Source organism: Mus caroli, chromosome 7 (assembly GCF_900094665.2).
Source record: "Mus caroli chromosome 7, CAROLI_EIJ_v1.1, whole genome shotgun sequence".
In the NCBI taxonomy this organism is placed as follows: Eukaryota; Metazoa; Chordata; class Mammalia; order Rodentia; family Muridae; genus Mus; species Mus caroli.
The window spans coordinates 37308110-37326141 of record NC_034576.1 but is presented as its reverse complement, the minus strand read 5'-3'; the positions used below and the strand labels follow the sequence as shown (position 1 = coordinate 37326141).

Below are 18032 nucleotides of genomic sequence, written 5' to 3'. Positions count from 1 at the left end.
TGAGAACCTGACAGACACAGCTTAGCCTCGCCGGGCATAGAACCGACAGAGAGCAGAAGGCTCGTAGGCTGCTTCATCATTGCCTCTAAGTTCACCACAGGCTGTGAAGCCCTCCCTCCTTATCTGCACTGGGGTGGATGCTATCCACGCACTGTGCCCCTGGAGATGCCTCTAATGTAGAAGAAATGAAAGAAACTGCAAAACCTCACCCGACAACTGACTCAAGAGAGTTCCAGATAAACATGCGGGAGGCTGACACAGAGGCATTGCCGGTACCAGCAATGGGGTACAAAGAGGAAAACAAATCATGGCACAAACAAACGTAGTTCTTATGCACTATTGGAGAAGATCTTCCTAAGAAGACTGTGAGTTTGGGGAAAGGGCTTAGTGGACAAACTGCTCAACGGGCAAGCGTGATGTGATCCCCAGAGCCAGGTAAAAAGCTTGGTGTGACAGAGGCAGAGAGAAGCGAATTCTGGGGGTTCGATGGCCAGCCAGTCTGTGAGTTCCACCTTTATTGAGTGGCTCTGCCTCAAGTAACTAAGGTGGAAGGGGAGGAAAGATGGCCCAACAGTTCCTAGCACTTGTTGCTCTTACAGAGGACTGGATTCAGTTCCCAGTACTCACAGGACAGCTCACAAGGCGCTGGGACTCAGTCCTGTGGGATCTGGCGCCCTCTTCTGGCCTCCACGGGTACCAGACATGTGTGGTGCACATACACATAAAAATAAGGTAAAGAGGATGAAAGCAGACACCTGATGTCAACCTCTGGCTTCGACATGCAACTACATACATGTGTACATACGCATGCCACATATAGAAAAGAAAGAAAGGAAGAAAAGACAATTACAATGCAATAACCAAAAACAAAACAAAACAAAGCTGAGGAGTGGTGGCGCACGCCTTTAATCCCAGCACTTGGGAGGCAGAGGCAGGCGGATTTCTGAGTTCGAGGCCAGCCTGGGCTACACAGAAAAACCCTGTCTTGAAAAAACAAAACGAAAAACAACAACAGAAAAACCCAACACAATACCAATAACTATAAGAGCAAGAGAAGAGGATAAGGAGGGAAGGAAAGGAAAATGGGAAGGAAGGAGGGAGGGAGTGAGGGAGGGAGAGACTGATAAGTAAGGAGTTGGGGTACTTGCCTAGGATCCACCAGGGCTGAGGGTGTGACTTAGCCACAGGGTACTTGGGCTGACGAGTGGCTCAGTGGTTGAGCACTTTCCTGGCCTATTCAAGGTCCTGGGTTCTAGCCACAGAATCACTCAACCCATTTATGCCTTCATCTTCATCTTCTTTCTCCAGACAGGATGCAGGATCTCACCGTGTACTCCAGGCTAAGTTTTTAAGAAGACATTTACATTTTACCTGTGTGTGTGTGTGGGGGGGGTATTTTGCCGCTATGCACATGTGTGGCATGCCCATGCCTAGTGCCATGGGCCCCCTGACACTGGAGCTACAAACAGGTGTGAGCTACCATGTCGGTGATAGGAATTGAACCCAGGTCCTCCGGCAGTGTAGCCAATGCTCCTAACTGCTGAGCCATCTCTCCAGCCCCAAGGCTAGATTTTTTTTTTTTAACTCAAGAGCCTTCTGCTTCAGCCTGTTGACTCCTGTGATCACAGGTGTGTGCTCTCATGCCTGGCTTTACTGCGTATTTTATTCATATTATGGTTATGTACAGACACTCACACTTAAAAAAAAATTTAAAAAGCCTGCTCGAGTGTGTAAAAGTAAAACGATGTCATATTTGGAATTTGTCTTAAAATACTTCAGCTAAGGGAGTGGGGCACTGATTTAATGAGGTAGACAAGCAATTTTTCTGGTTGTTGTTGTTCTTGTTTTGTTTAGTTTTGTTTTAATTCAAGGTAGTGTCTCACTATATAGCTCCAGTTGTCTAAGAGCTCACAATGTAGACCAGGCTGGTCTCAAATTCACAGAGATCCACCTGCCTCTGCCTCTCAGGTGCTGGTGTTAAAGGCATTCACCACTAGGGCTGGCAGACACGTCAATTTTTTTTGTTTTGTTTTGTTTTGCTTTTGTTTGTTTGCTTTGTTTTTCGAGACAGGGTTTCTCTGTATAGCCCTGGCTGTCCTGGAACTCACTTTGTAGACCAGGCTGGCCTCAAACTCAGAAATCCGCCTGCCTCTGCCTCCCGAGTGCTGGGATTAAAGGCGTGCGCCACCACGCCCGGCTGACAAGTCAATTTTTAATTACTAAGGGTAAGTGGTAAGGAAAGCTATGAAGTCTCATCACACTATTGGCTCTCTACACCTACATTTGAAATATCCTTATACTTATGAAGTAGGATGCTGCAAGCAAATTGGTGATCCATAAAACCAAAATAATAGCCTGAGACAGAGACAGGTTCAGAGAATAGGGCCAAGAACGAGTGACCTCATCGGAAGGGGCCAGTCTCTGAGAAGAGAGGGAAGACGGGAAGGGTGGGAGTGGAGAACAGGTGCAAACCCCTCTAGGCAGCCACTGGCTTGAGAAAGGGGCAAGGAGCCAGCCAGGGAGAAAAGAACAGAGGGATTCTGGGAGAAGAGGGTTCTGCTCACCAGGCTGCCTCCCCAGCTGAAAGCTGTCCCTTGATGTTGGGGGGAGGCAGATCTAGTATGGGTTACTTCTGAAAAGGATCATCCTGAATGTTGGGTTACAGACATCAAAGCTGGTGGCAAGGATGGCCATTAAGGCAGGAAGGCACTGTGACATTCCAGTCAGGAGACTATGGCTTTGGACTACGAGGGCGGCAAAGGATGCTAACAGGCTATAGATATTTGGGAGGCTAAGAGGTGTTGGGACACGGTGATGTAAGCCGTGTAGGGCTTGAGGGAAGAGGAAGGAAAGGCCAAATGTCAAGTTCGAGCTTTGAGCAGGTGGATGAATGACAGGTACAGGGCATTTTCTGTGTAAGGATGAGGGAGTAGGGACGGGTGGGGAGATCCATAGGTCAACATTGGAATTTTTTATTAGATTTGCTTAGAGGCAAGTGGAGATGTGTAGTGGGTGTGGCTGAGGCAGGGTTTGGGACATCAGGACCTCCTGCAGAAGGAGTGATGGACACTATGGCTTTCAGGGACGTTTCTGGAACTAGCATCTTCTAAAAAGAGATGACTGGGAGGTGGTGACACACACCTTTAACCCCAGCATCAGAAAGGCAGAGGCAGATAGACCATTGCGTTTGAGGCTAGCCTGGTTTACAGAGATTGTTGCAGGACAGCCAGGGCTACACAGAGAAACCCTGTCTCCAAACACCAGAGAGAGAGAGAGAGAGAGAAAGAAGAAAGAGAAGGCTGGGGTGGTAGCATGTACCCCAAACCCTACCACTTGGGAGGCTGTGGTCTTGGCTAAAGGAGGCTACATAATGAGATGCTGTCAAAATTACATTAAAAAAAATTTTTAAAAAAAAAACATGTTTTTTTAAAAAGGAGGATGATCAGGGAACTGAAAAGTATCAACCAGGGGTTGGGAAAGAGATCCCATAGGCTGTGAGCAGCGAGGAAAGGGACCACATCCACTGTGCCAGAGAAGGCTGCAAAGATTCTCCCCCAGGCTGGTGAGGTGGAGGCACTGTGCATGTGTAAGTTTGTCTAGGATGATATAACAAGCGAGCTAAGTGGCTCCCAACATCAGAAGACTTGTTTCTTACAGGAATGGAAACTAGGAAGCCACAGTCAAGGTGCCCATGGATGCTGTGTCCAGAGAGGGCTCACTTTCTGGTCCATGGACCCGTCTTCTTCCTCTGTCCTCACATGGAGGAGGGGCTGAGGAGACTTTCTCAAGTATCTTCCCCGAGGGCTTTTAAAATGTTTTACATTTTTATCCATATGGGTGTTTTGCCTTCATGAGTATCTGTGCACGATGAGTGCACAGGCTTAGAAAGCCGGATGAGTGTGTCAGGTCACCTACAATCAGAGTTTCAGACATCATAAGCTGTCACATGGGTTCTAGGAATCAAACCATGGTCCTCTGAAAGCACAGCAAGTTCTCTTAATCATCGAGCCATTCTCCAGTCCCCAAGATTTATTTATTTTTATTTTATGTATTTGAGTGTCTTCCAGCAGGTTTGTCTATGCACTATGTGTTGCCGCAGAGACCAAAAGGTGTCCGAGTCCCCTGGAACTGGAGTTACAGATGGTATGAGCCATCTGACCTGGGTGGTGGGAACGAAACCCAGTTCCTCTGCAAGAGCAGCCCTTACTCTTAACCACTGAGCCATCTCTCCATGTGTTTTGCTAATGAGGCATCACTATGTAGCCCAGTCTAGCTGAGCATTCATAATACTATGTAGCTCAGGCTAGTTGAGCATTTATGAGTGACTTAGGCAAATTGAACCTAAGCCTGAGTGTTAGGATGGCAGGTGCATACCACCATAGTCAACCTTGCCTGCGTCCTTCTTGCTGTTTGGTTGTGAATGGTGGCCTCTTCTTCACCTTGTCACAGAATCTTAAGGGTAGGATGCCTGGATCACCTTCATTCCCCAAGACAGAAGTCATCTTGTTTAACAAGCACTGTGTTCAAGAAGGCTTGTGGCCCAAAGCAATGACGCAATCACCAAGTCCCTTCTGCTAATCCAGTAGTGTGAAGGACTTGATTACAGGAAATGGGGGTAACAGACCCCAATATAAGAAATAAAATCTAGCCGGGCGTGGTGGCGCACGCCTTTAATCCCAGCACTTGGGAGGCAGAGGCAGGCGGATTTCTGAGTTCGAGGCCAGCCTGGTCTACAAAGTGAGTTCCAGGACAGCCAGGGCTATACAGAGAAACCCTGTCTCGAAAAAACAAAAAACAAAAACAAAAAAAAAAACAAAAAGAAATAAATTCTAGATCTCCCATCCAGAAATTAATCAGATATGGAGCTGAAGACATAACCAGTGATCCGAAAGAAGAGGAGGAGAAGGAGGAGGAGGAGGAGGAGGAGGAGGGGGAGGAGGAGGAGGAGGGAAAAGGAGGAGGAGGGGAAAGGAGGAGGAGGGGAAAGGAGGAGGAGGGGAGGAAGAAGAAGGAGGAGGAAGAAGAGGAGGAGTAGGAGGAAGATCAGCACAAGCTGAAGGCACCGGAAGGTGAAGTGATTCCCCAACATCACAATAAAATAGGAATGCAGGAGCTGAGATTCACAGAAGGGCATTCCTCTCCGGCGATGGGGACAGTTAGGTGGCAGCAGCCACCTCCACCATGCCAGAGCCACCTTCTTCAGTGCTTCCATGCAGCCTTATCCTGCCTCTGGCCTCTCCACCTCCTGTCCCCAACCCATTGCTGGTCCTTTCCCTAACACCTAGTCAAGAATAACTGGTTTTGTGGGATTTGTTTCATTTTGAAATGGGGGGGGGGTGTCTCAAATTGTAACCCAGGCCAGCCTTGAACTCGTGACCATCCTGTTTCCTGAGCCCTGAGGTTGTAGACACGGATGCTTCCATTGCTGCTGCTGCTGATCCTTTGTGGTGTTAGCGATGGAATGCCAGCTGTGCAAGCGCTGTGCTGCTGAGCCATGTCTCAAGCCCCTTCACATTTTGTTGTTTGTTTATTTATTTATTTAAGATTTATTTATTATGTGTAAATACACTGTAGCTGTCTTCAGACACCCCAGAAAAGGGCGTCAGATCTAATTACGGATGGTTGTGAGCCACTATGTGGTTGCTGGGATTTGAACTCAGGACCTTCAGAAGAGCAGGCAGTGCACTTAACCTCTGAGCCATCTCTCCAGCCCTGTTTGTTTATATTTTGAGATAGGGCCTTGCTATGTATCCCAACCAGGTCGGCCTTGATCTCACAAGGAACAGTCTATCTCTGCCTCCAGAGTGCAGGGATTAAAGGCATGTGCCACCATGCCCAGTCTACAATTTTGTTTTGTTTTTAACCCTAGATTTTTTCACATCTTCAACTATGTGCAGGTGAGTAGGTCTGCGTTGAGGGCAAGCAGGTAATTGCTAGTGCCCGTGGACAGACACCATAGGTCCAGGACCCAGAATTTTTGTGATCTGCCTTACATAGACGCTGGGAATTAAACTCAGTCAGTCCCTCTTCAGGAGCAGTGCCTGCTCCTAATCACTGAGCCACCCTCACAGTTTTAAGAGCTTTCCTATTATACTGTCATTATCTCTGCCCACCCACATCTCTTTCCTCTTGCCCTACTGGAATTTGGTTCCTATTAGATAATGGCTCTCCTCGCTCCTCTCCCCAGGCACTGGCAGCCAACGCTATACTTTCAGTGCCTGAAAGTGCCGGAGTGTGTGTGCTCCAGGAACCTTGTGAAAGTGGCATCTCGAGATCACCTCCTGCGTTAAACGGCCCGGGACAGGCAGCAGGCTCTGCCTGGGTCCATCTGCTTTAGACATAAACATCTTGATGCTTTCCTTTCCTTGCATCTAGGGATGCTGGCTTTTCATTTAGGGCAGGGACAGGAGGTTTTCCTTTGCAAACACATGGACTAAAGTGGGAAATATAATTTGTAGTAAGAGGTCAAAGGTGGAGAGGCCCTCGGAACCCAGAAGGGAGGGTGGAAGAGGGAGGGGGAAGCCTTGCCTTCACATGTGGAATAGCCTTTGTGTCTCTAACACCAGCAAAAGAATGTGCTGGGTACTGAACTCCACACGCCCAGCCTCCCGGGGCCTCCCCGGGCTTCCTATCACCTCCTGGAAAGGCATGCTGAAGCACACCTCTTTGTCCTCTATCCATTCATCTATTCATTTATTTGCACAGACAAGCCAGGTTTCCAGAGTCTGGGCTGTGGTCTGTGCACACTCAGGAGCAGACCTAGTTGTTTCTGGTCTCACCCGCTCCGTGCTTTCTTCCTGTAATCTCAATCCTCCCCTGACCCTCCAGGTGCTGAGTCAGCTGGAATTCCTTCCTAGGTGGGGTTTCAAAGCCAGACAAGCAAAGAGAACAGGTTGGTCTCTAAATTAGGAATAAAGATATGGGGCAAAATGACAATCATTAACAATACTAAGAGTAGTAATAAATAACGGTGATGATGGTGGTGGTGGTGATGACGATGATAAAGATGCGAAACGGGGAGCTTCCTGCAGTTGTTGTGCACAGATGTGGGCTCAACTTTGCCAAATTATTCCGTTGTCCCACGAGTCGGAAACCCTCATGCATACAGGAATTCACATTTTTGCCGTTTTTCCGTGGGCTGCCAGCACCTGTCTGTGTGTAACTTCTGTTGGTTGCCAGGCCGATTGTAAGTGGATTCCAACGTGACAGATGACAGCGACTGAGGGATGTTAATAGACTTAGGCCTGGCACCCACAGAGGAATGTGTCCCTGGCTTCGCTGACCTAGTGGGTGAGGACCGCTGCTCTGGGGATTCGGAGGCTTGCTGCAAAGCCTGACCAGTTGCTCACTCTCTCACTCACTCATGACAACCATGATTTTCTGTGGCATAAGAAACCCAATCCCAACTAGCTAAGTCAATACTTGAAAATAATTGATTGGTTCCAGCATCCAGGAAGTTCCCAGTAATCCAGCCTTAAGCTTGATTGGACACAGGGACTCAACAAATCGGAAACCTGCCTCCCAGCAACCCCACCCCCCCGCCCCCCACTCTGCTCTCCAGGAAGAGTTTGCCTCCAAAGCAGGTCAACTGATGTGGCAAGATGGCCTCGTGGCTGCAAGCCCACTTCCAGTCAGCCTAGCAACTCCTGAGGAATGTCATTGGCTCCGCTTGGGCCCCAGGCCTGTGCAGAAACCAATCACACAACCAGGAATGTGGTGCTCTGATTGGCCAAGGCCCTGTCTCCCATCAAAGTGCCTCAGAGGGTGGTGCTTAGAGAAAAATGTTGATCTCTGACCAGAAGTGAGAGCTGAGCCTTCTCCCTCAAGCCCCACCTCTGTGTTGCAGCTGTGTCTGTCTTCAGAAAACCCAAAATGAGGAGATTTTCCTGAAAGCTGGGGATATGGAGGTCGGACACAGAACAAAGCACCCTTGTGCCTTTGCCGTGCTGAGGCAGTAAGTGTTTGCAGCATATATGCCCCCAACACCCGACATGCTTACACACCCTCACTTCTTGAAGTGTCTGCAAATTAGCCTCTGATCCTGGCAAGCCAGAGCTTAGCTCAGAGTCCACACGCGTCAGCTGTCACCTCTCTTCTATGTGACTCTAAGCTAAAAAGGGATTTTAATTTTCCAAGGAAGTTTTCATCGATCCTAGCTTCCCATGTAAGGCGGCATTGACTGGTCGTGCTCCCTGATACAACAGTTAGGACCGACCAGTGTTACAGTCTTCCCACTGTGGGGCTCACTGAAACAACGTGGGCTCGGGAGGCACAGCAAGTTAGCCTTGGGAGCAATTTGGGGCCATACTTTCCCTGGGCAAACTTCTCCAGCAGCAGGGCCTCTTAACTTCCTATTCATACACATTTAAGGTAGGCTGGAGACATACCTCAGTGATAAGATTGTTTAGCATATTACGTGAGGCTCCGGGTTCCAGCCCAAGCACCAACACACACACACACACACACACACACATGGTGGGGGTGCTTTTAGGAGCTGCTGAAAGTTTCTTCTCTGAAGCTTGTCCAAGGCCCCCACTGTTCGAGTAGCATATTTTTCTGGTCTTCCTTCTCTGTAAACCTTATATCCTGGCTCCTACATCTACCTCTTCACCACAATCAGGGACAGGGTCACACATGAAACTAAACCAAGACCTCCAACTTGCCTTGTGAATAGTGAGCATATCTCTGGCACACTTATTGTGTCAAACACTATTAAAAGAGTTCTCTGCAGCTCTAGGAGCCTGGAAAGTTAGAATTACACCCATTTTGCAGATAGCCATGGAGCAGAGGGAGGCTATCAACTATCCAAAAGACCAATGACAGGAGAGAGGTGCTACCTACGCTACATAGCAGCTGCGTCATGTCTCTAAGGCAATGTGTGAGGGTTCTTTCTATAGTCTTCCCCCAAGGCTGTATTAGCTCTTAAGTGCTCTGGAGCCCATGTAGGGACAAAAGAAAAACGAACTTGTATACCTCAAAGCCAACTATTCCAGACAAGGGGCCACCAGTGAGTTCCAAAGGCTTCACACTGCACTGCAGAGCTTTCCCTAGCCTTGGGCAACCATTAAATGTTTCTTCCCCCACGAAGCCCTCCCAGCATTCATCTCCACTTGAAGTCATGGCCCCCAGAATTTTCTCAGCTCAGTCCTTACTATTCTAAACAACAACCATCAATCCACATGGCTGACTGCCTCTCTTCTTAAATGAGATAAATTTAAAATCTGACTTTTCTTGGTTTTGGTCTTTTAAAAAAAAAAAGGATTGCTGGGATTAGAGAGATGCCTCAGAGGTTCAGAGTACTAGCTGCTGGTTTGATTCCCAGTGGCCATGTAGTGGCTCACAGTACTTGTATTTGTATATAAAAACTCAGCGATGGCTGGGCAGAGGTGGCAAACGCCTTTAATCCCAGCACTTGGGAGGCAGAGGCAGGCGGATTTCTGAGTTCGAGGCCAGCCTGGTCTACAGAGNGAGTTCCAGGACAGCCAGGGCTACNCAAANAAACCCTGTCTTGAAAAAAAAAAAAAAAAAAAAAACCTCAGCGATGGTCTGTGAGTACCACTGACCGAGTCTGATGTGGCAGACTCAGCTCCCTGTATGGTTGGACTTACTGCTTGACTACACAAGGCAAACACATACCCACCGTTCAGTATGGTAGTCTACACGAGCTGTTCAACAAATGGGCCTTGCAGGGACTAGAGAGAGGGTTTGGTTAAGACCCAAGTTGAGCAGCTAACAACCATCTGTAACTCAAGCTCAAGGGGCTCAGACTCCTTCTTCTGGTTTCCATGGACACCTTCACATATGCAGAATTATGCGTACACACACACACATAAATAAAAATAAAATCTTAATAAGAGCAGCCAGCGTCCCACTGTGAGCTCATTTGAGTGACCAGAGCACTCTAAGGCAGCGTGGTCCAATCTGTAGAATGCGATGGGCTACAGGAATAAAACAAATTTGTTTTAGTTCGTTTTTTTGTTGTTGTTGTTTGTTTGTTCAGGTCAGGATGTAAAAGCATGTGGAGAAGCCAGAACTTTCCCTCGGCTCTTCCTGCTTCTTCTTCTTCCCTGCAGAAGCAGCTCCTGCTTTGATTACTCATAACCATGATTACTCACGCTTTCCTCCTCTGTGGGGCACTAAGGATGGAGCCCAGGGCCTGTGCCTATAACCACATGACCTATACCACAATCTTTCCTTGACCCTTTTTCCTGTATAATGTTTGTTTTAAGCCAGAATATATATATATATATCTGAGGATAGGCTCACTATGTAGATCAGGATGGCTTCAAACGCCCAGAGATCTATCTGCCTCTGTCACCCCAGTGCTGGGATTAAAGTCATGCTCCACCCTGTAGGTCTAAACTCAAATTATTTATTTATTTTTCAAGGCAGGGTTTCTCTATGTGTCCTTAGCTGACCTGGAACTCGCTCTGTGGTTAAAGGCGTGTGCAACCAACACCTGGCCTGGAATTCACTCTGTAGACCAGACTAGCCTTGAACTCACAGAGACCCACTTGCTTCTGCCTCCTGAGTTGGAGTGGGAGTGTTGGGATTAAAGGTGGGTGGGTGCTACCACACCCAACCTGTGTTTTGCATTCTTGAGTGTGGGATTCTTGTGTGCTGCTGTAAAGGCAAGTGACTTGTGACTTTTGTTGTGTGGTCTTTAATTCATCTGTTTTATTGTTAGGACGTACAGTGCCTGAAACTCTCATTCTCGGCTGCTGCTGATGGGTCCACAAGGAAAGCTCTATCACTGCAGCACTAGTTCATTTATTGAGCATTTACTGTGTACCAGGCCTGGTACTGAGCCACCTGTTTCCCTTAATTCTTACAGCAAGTGTAGGCAGTAGCTAGCTGTGGTCTGCGAACTAGGGTCACCCTGGAACCAGCATGATAGCTTTATTGTTAAATTCTTAGGGCTGGGCTTTAACTTTAAAGGGCTGAACCCAAAGTTTCACCTTAAGTTTATCGTCTGCTGTTGAAACCAACCGGGTTTGGAGAATATGGGGTCTGGGGCTCAGCCTGCTTACGACATCCTCAACAAAATCTCAGTAGCCTGAGACATCACCATTATGCTAGTCAAGACCTATGGGAAGGGCACACTCCGCTCTGACTTCCAGAAGAGAGTCACTGGGAGGGGAGACAGGCTTACCCTGAGGAAGGGCCCCAGAGGTATTTAGAGCCCGCCTTTCACACTTCTACAACTTGAGTACAGGTCTTTCTTTCATTGTGTTCAAGGCATCCGTCTCAGTAGCCTGTATGTTCCACAGACCTGGGTCAGCGTGGGTTTCTTTCTTTCTTTCTTTCTTTCTTTCTTTCTTTCTTTCTTTCTTCCTTTCTTTTTATATCATTTACTAACATAAGGGAAGTAACCCTTTTGGTCCAAGATACAGAAGGGGCAACGGGATAAGAAAACAGAGTGAACAAGAGATTCAAAGAAACAAGTGCTTTGCCATAGCTTAACACACGCAGGAGAGGAAGTGGTTACCAAAGACCTTCAAGTTTTCCGGAAGCACAAACAGCTGGAATGGGTCAGAAGAGAGTAAAGCAAGCTCTGAGACTCTGGGGTGCGAAAGGGCACCGGATGCTGGATCCAGCAGCTCGGGCGGAGGGCTGAAGGTCAGGTCTGGGGTGGGTGAGGGTCACTTCACGTTTGTGAGGCATGTGCATACTCTGAGGTTGATGAAAACAATTGGAGTAAAATTATAGGCTAGAGACTGCCTCACCTCATGGGGACCTAAGGGTCAGAGAGGCTTTCTGCAAACGGGTTGGGCCCATGTGTGCTAGAGGCACACAAATGTGCTTGGGTAGCCTAATAAATGAATGAATGAATGAATGGGTGAATGAATGGACCAGAAACACTGACAGGTTAAAGGACCTGCTGCTGGTCCACAGGAGACCTAACAGCAGCAGCCTGAATGCTGGTTCCCGTCCCAGGAGCCACAAGCTGTTGTGACCTTGGGGACACCCACGCGCCGGACTTGGCCCGGAACTCTGTGTCTCAGGGGCGGGGAGGACGAGCCAGGAGGGACAGTGCGCGCGCGCGGGAGACCGGCGGATGACGGGTTCTTAACTCCAGGCCCTCCCGTGCATCACTCCAGTCAAGCCCGGCCGCCGATCATTGCGATCTGCCCTGCTGACATTCCACTTGGGCGGCCCATGCCTCTCCTCGCGGCCCCGCACGCTCGGAATCCTTCAGGCGCTCGCGCCAAGATTCTCCCGCGTCAGCGAGCCCGCCCCGCAGCCGCGCGCGCCAGACGACTCTCCCGCGTCCCGCCCCGCGCAGGCCCCGCCTACCACGTCCGCACCCCGCCCCCGGCGCGCAGGCCCTGACATCTAGCCCCACCCCTTTAGTGCAGGCCACGCCCGTAAAAGAACACGCCCCCCGAGAAGCCACGCCCCCACCAGAGCTCCTCGCTGGTCCGCGCGGCGACGGGGCGGGCCCCGGGCCTGCGGCGGCCGCTGAGGGGCTCGCAGCCCTCGGGGCGGGGCGTGAGGGCGGGACGGGGCCGGTGCCGCGCGCTGGGATTTTTAAATGTCCCGCTCGAAGCCGGGCGCAGGAGCAGCCGGCTCGACAGCCAGCGCGGTGTAGGGGGCAGGCGCGGATCCCGCCAGCGCCGCGCGCTCGGCCGCCGCCTCCCGCCTCCTGCTTCCCGCTCGCCGTCGGCCTCCTGCCCGCTCGAGCGCGCCTGCCTGCGGCGGACACAGCTTCGGGTACGGGCTGCCTGGACTCCCGGGACTCCCACGACTCCCAGGCGTCCGGACCGGGTCCGACCAGACCGGACCGGGCCCGGGTGGGGGTGGGGCGAGGCCGGGTCACCCAGTCCCCTGAGGTATCAGCTCGGGGTGCCCCGGCCGGGGTGGCTATGAGAGACGAGACAGGAGTAGGTGTAGAAAGGGACACTGAGGCAGCCCCGGCCCCGAGGACGGTGATGGAGCGGGGGGTCCTCTTGAAGGGCGGCTGGGCCTCCATCCCCAACCTCAGGTTCGGACCCAGGGTCGCAGGCTGCCGGCGGCGCCTGCGGGTGACAAGCCACCCGGGCCCATCGGCCATTTTCCCGGCCAGCCTCCGGGCCCAGGAGGCTCCCGCCGTCGCCGCCCGCGCGGGAGGGGGGAGGGGTGCCCGGGACGAACTGGAGGACTCAGGTCCCCTCTGCGGGCCGTGCTCACCACGATGCCTGCTTGTTGTCCTCCCAGGTCTGAGTTCCAAGTCCTGAGCCATGCCAAGGGAGAGGAAGGAGAGGTGAGTGGCCTCCCTGCTGCGGGAGGGTAAGGGTGAGTAGCGGTGGGGGAGGGGCGGCCTGAGTTTTTGGGGAGCAGCACCCCATGACACCATGCCCTTGCAGAGACTCGACGGACCACAGCAACATGAAAGAAGAAGGTGGCTCCGACCTTTCAGTCCGCTCCAGAAAAAGGAAGGCAAATGTGGCCGTGGTGAGTACAAAGGATACAGGTTGGGAAGGGGACAGCACCCCCACTTCCATCTTACCTGGGTACCAAATTTGGTTCTTCTCACCTACTACTGAAAAGAATTAGTTGAGGGGGACGTTTGCTTTAGTTGAATGTCGTTCAGGACCTAACAAACATTTCCCCCTTTTTCTCTTGTGTTTTTTGTCTTTGGGTCGCACCATGTGGACCCATGGTGGACCGGGATTTTTTTTGTTGTTTTTCAGTTTTTGCAAGACCCAGATGAAGAAATTGCCAAGATTGACAAGACTGTGAAAAGTGAGGATAGCAGTCAGGTAGGTCTGCTGCCTACAGGGTGTTCTGCCTCCCCAGTTCCAGGCTTTCTTTCTTCCAACTTTCCCAAACCAGAGCCACAGGCCACATGGCTGAACCTCTGAAGTTTGTCAATGTGGCCTGGTCTCTGTTGGGCCTGGGGTTGTGGGAGGGGTTTGTGTTTCCTGAATGGCACCTTTAAGGTTACAGGTACTGATACCTGGAGGAACAAGAGTGAGTGTATAATTTGGTCCTTTCTAAGCCCAGGGGGAAACTGAGTCTTATTAGAAGGTAACCCAGAGTCCTTTGCAAACCCAGAGCAGAGCCGGGCCTGCAGTCTTACTGCCTAAGGCTAGTTGGGGGGTAGTTGGAGGATAGGACTCCCAACTCTTTCTCCCTTGTCCATTCTTGTGACTTTTCCTAATCCCAGCAGTAGAGAAGTAAGGGCAGGCCCTCTGAGTTCCACGCCAGCCCAGACCATATAGTGAGACACCCTGTAGCAAAAACTAAACTTTTCTCCTATGCAACCCAGAAAGTTCCACCATCAGCTCACTACATTGATCACTGCTGTCTGGTCCTTACGTGGCCTCAGCAAGGATCTGTAATGACGTGTGTCTCAACCAGTATTTCATTGGCTGCTCCATTTCTTCTTTCCCTCCTATGTAGTGCCCTATGTAGTGCTTGCCAGATCTTTCTAATGCAGCATGGTATCATAATATGAGAAGATCCTTGCAGAGAGAGCTTCTATTATCTCTTTGCCTCCAGCAATGGCTGGGGACTATAGTTATGGCTCCAGTGGGGGAGCGGCCTATCTCCAAAGTGGCTGGTGACACCTTCGACCTTCATCAAAGATAAAGCTGAGCAAGAACAGTATTCTGTTGGCCTCATCTCTCTTCTCCCAAAGGCTAGTGGTGACTGTAGAGCAGGGAGAGACAGCTGGTTATGAGGAATGTCTTCTGAGCAATGATGTTCTGCCAGCTAGGGCTGCAGCAAGGTGCAATTCTAGGCAGGACCCCAGTAGACATTTTGTTGTTGTTGTTGTTTTTAAAAAAGGGGGGGGGGTCGGGTTTTTTCCTGTTTAAAAAAAAAAAGTAGCCCCTACAGAAGAAAAATGCATCCCATATTCTTTTTTTCCTCCCATTTTCTTCAGCAAGTTGTTGTAGGTGTAATTATTGAATTGAGTTCAGCCCAGTGTCTCAACTTTGAGCCAGTGAGAGTCCTCATATTAAATTCAATGATACTGAAAGCCCACAAAGATTTTTGATTCTTATCTTCAGCTGCTATTTTTGTTTTTGAAAAAGGGTCCCTAAATGTTAACTCGGGCTGACCTTGAACTCAGTGATCCCTTTCCTCAGCCTCCAGAGTGCTGGGATTAGAAGCAAGCACGATACCACCACTTCAGTTGCTCTGAATGACTGCATGTCCATTTTCCTGTTAGCCTTCTTCACAAACCTTTTAGTTTTATTGTATTTGGTTTTTTGCTTTTGAGATGGCTCCCACTGTAGCCTTGGGTGACCTGGAGCTCACCATGTACCTGGCTGGCCTCAAACTCACAAAGATTGCCTGAGCACTTCTGAGTGCTGAGATTAAACGCAGGAGCCATCATATCCATCAATGCATAGCTATTTTCAGAATGCTAGTCAGCCATTTTTCTACTTGTTTTGCATAAGGAAGAACTATGTAAGGTTTAAGGATAAAAGATGGTAAGCCACAGTTGCAGTTGAGCTCAAAGTCAGGCTGATCTGGCACTGTCTAAAACTTCATATACACTCAAAAACAGACTTAATTATCCTGCCTTATCCACCGGCTTCTTAAAAAGCCAACTTTGAAGCCCTTTTGTCTGTTGAAGGCACACTTAATTTGTCTATGAACTGCAGGTTGGAAACTACTAAATTTATCTCCAAAGGCCTGCTCCCAGATGTGCCAGCCACCTGGCTGTGGAGGGTGACACCTAGCTTGTACCTTCAAAAGAACTTGTTCTTGATTGAAGTATGGTGGTAATTGTGAACCTTTTGAGTCAGGGCCAGTGATGCTATACCAAACATACAAAGCCAAAGCTGAAAGGAAGCTGCCTTTCTCGCACAGCTGGCAGGCGCTGTTGTGAATAATTTGCATGCTCAATTCTTTCTACATTGAGCAGAGAGAAGCTTTCTGCAGCACTGGTTGGAAATCAGGGGTTCCTGTGAAAATGGTCTGGGTGCTGCAAGCACAGGGGGTTCAATTCAGGAAAACATCCCCAGGCATACCTGTTTTGTTTTTCTCATCATTAATGGCCTCTGCTTAAAATAAGATAGCTGTTGGTGCTGGGTACAGTTATGAGGTGAGGCAGGAGGATCATGAGTTAGAAACCATTGAACTGCATAAGCAAGACTTGAACTCAGAAATCCGCCTACCTCTGCCTCCCAAGTGCTAAGTGAGATTAAAGTTGTGCGCCACCACTACCCAGCTAATTTATTTTTAAGTGAATGTTTTGCCAATCTGTATGTCTGTCGCATGTTTGTACCTGGTGCTTTCGGAAGCTAGAGAGGGTGTTGAATCTTCTGATGACTTCTACTAGAGTAACATGGGCTATTGAATAGGATATGAAATCACCCTTTGGACTCATTAGTTTGATCTGTGATCACAACTTAACTTAGTGCTAATGAGGTAGCGATCTATCTTGCTTTGAGTTAGAGGAAACCAAATGTACCTGTTCCATTTATATGACCACTCTTTTGTAATGTAAGTTACTTTTTTTTTTTTTAAGATTTATTTATTTATTTTATTCACATGAGTGCACTGTAGCTGTCTTCAGATACACCAGAAGAGGGCATCAGATCCTATTACTGATGGTTGTGAGCCACCATGTGGTTGCTGGGAATTGAACTCAGGACTCAGAGCAAGCAGTTAGTGCTCTTAACTGCTGAGCCATCTTTCCAGCCCCATAAGTTACTTTTGGTGTCCAGTTGGCCACCTGAGTATTTCAGTTAATGTCCCTGTTTCTGAAGTTAGTTACAGAAGTGACATGGAATCTTTGAGGCATGCCTTTGGCTTTTGTTTCTTCACACTTGCCTCCATTTTAACCAAGGCCAGCATATCAAGCCCAGTAATCTACCAGTCCATGAATGGACAAGTTGCTGGTTTGCCTCCAAACAATTGGCATGTGTTCTATTGGCAGCCCTGGGATGATAATTCAGCATGCGTGGACCCCTGCTCTTTCATCCCCACCCCTAACAAAGAAGAGGACAATGAGCTTGAATACCCCAGGACTGCATTTCAGCCTCGGAAAATCAGACCACCCAGAGCCTCCCCACTTCCCGTCTTGAAGTAGGTGTTGACTTTGACCCATGGCTTCTGAGTGTCATTGGTCTTTCTGGTCTACATTACTGTGGGTGCAGACTGACATCTATCTGAGGTGTTCATGTTTCTTGTTTTTTCTTTTTACAGTTGGGGCAATAGAGAGGAGGTCTGGAGGATCATGTTAAACAAAGAAAAGACTTACCTGAGAGATGAGCACTTCCTGCAGCGCCATCCTCTCCTGCAGGCGAGGATGAGAGCAGTTCTTCTGGATTGGCTAATGGAGGTGAGCGTGGAGGTTCCGGCTGCTGCGGCATCGCCACTGCTACCTTTCTCTGTGCTGCTGCAATCTCTGTGTGCTCTCTATAAACTGTTGAAGTTTCGGAAATAATCTTGTCCCTTAGACATATTAAAGTTGGCATTTCATTGTTTTTCCTAAGTGTGAACAGTTACAAAGTTTGTGTTTTTCTAATAAGTTATTAATTACAAATTAATGTCTACATATATTTATATATGCTAAATTGTTATTGTAATTGTATTGGAGGGCTGGAGAGATGGCTCAGCAGTTAAGAGCACTGACTGCTCTTCCAGAGGTCCTGAGTTCAAATGCCAGCAACCACATGGTGGCTCACAACCATCCATAATGAGATCTGATGCCATCTTCTGGTGTGTCTGAAGACAACTACAGTGTACTTACATATAATAATAAATCTTTTTAAAGAAAAGCTGTCTACTGGAATGCACATACTAGCTGTGCAGCGGTCACTGTCATTAGTTATAGACATATATGAACAGGTTATATGCAGCAGTCAGATCTCAAATGTGCTTATTTGGATTCCCAGGATCCATTCTCCCCCCCCCCCCCCAGAAGTATTCCTTAGTAGACTGTTTTGTTCTAATCACATTGGGAATCCTTTTCTCTTTTTCAGTGCAGTGTTTAACCAATGAGCAAGCACATGAGGCTGGAGTAGTCTGCCTGCATAGTCTAGGCCTGTGGCTCCATTCCAGACAGCTCAAACAATAAAAGAACCCTCCAC

The 18032-nt window shown here is 48.9% G+C and overlaps 1 protein-coding gene across 1 annotated transcript in view; it reads left to right on the top strand.

Moving 5' to 3' along the window:
* The first annotated feature begins 12528 nt into the window (after positions 1 to 12528).
* The window catches only part of Ccne1 (cyclin E1), a 9839-nt gene continuing 4335 nt past the window's right edge, over positions 12529 to 18032 (top strand). Inside the window, exons 1-6 of the mRNA XM_021167944.2 lie at positions 12529 to 12714; positions 13198 to 13243; positions 13347 to 13434; positions 13674 to 13742; positions 16877 to 17025; positions 17146 to 17281. Of these exons, the coding sequence (XP_021023603.1) occupies positions 13221 to 13243; positions 13347 to 13434; positions 13674 to 13742; positions 16877 to 17025; positions 17146 to 17281 (465 nt within the window). The 5' untranslated portion in view covers positions 12529 to 12714; positions 13198 to 13220. The remainder of the gene's footprint in view (positions 12715 to 13197; positions 13244 to 13346; positions 13435 to 13673; positions 13743 to 16876; positions 17026 to 17145; positions 17282 to 18032) is intronic.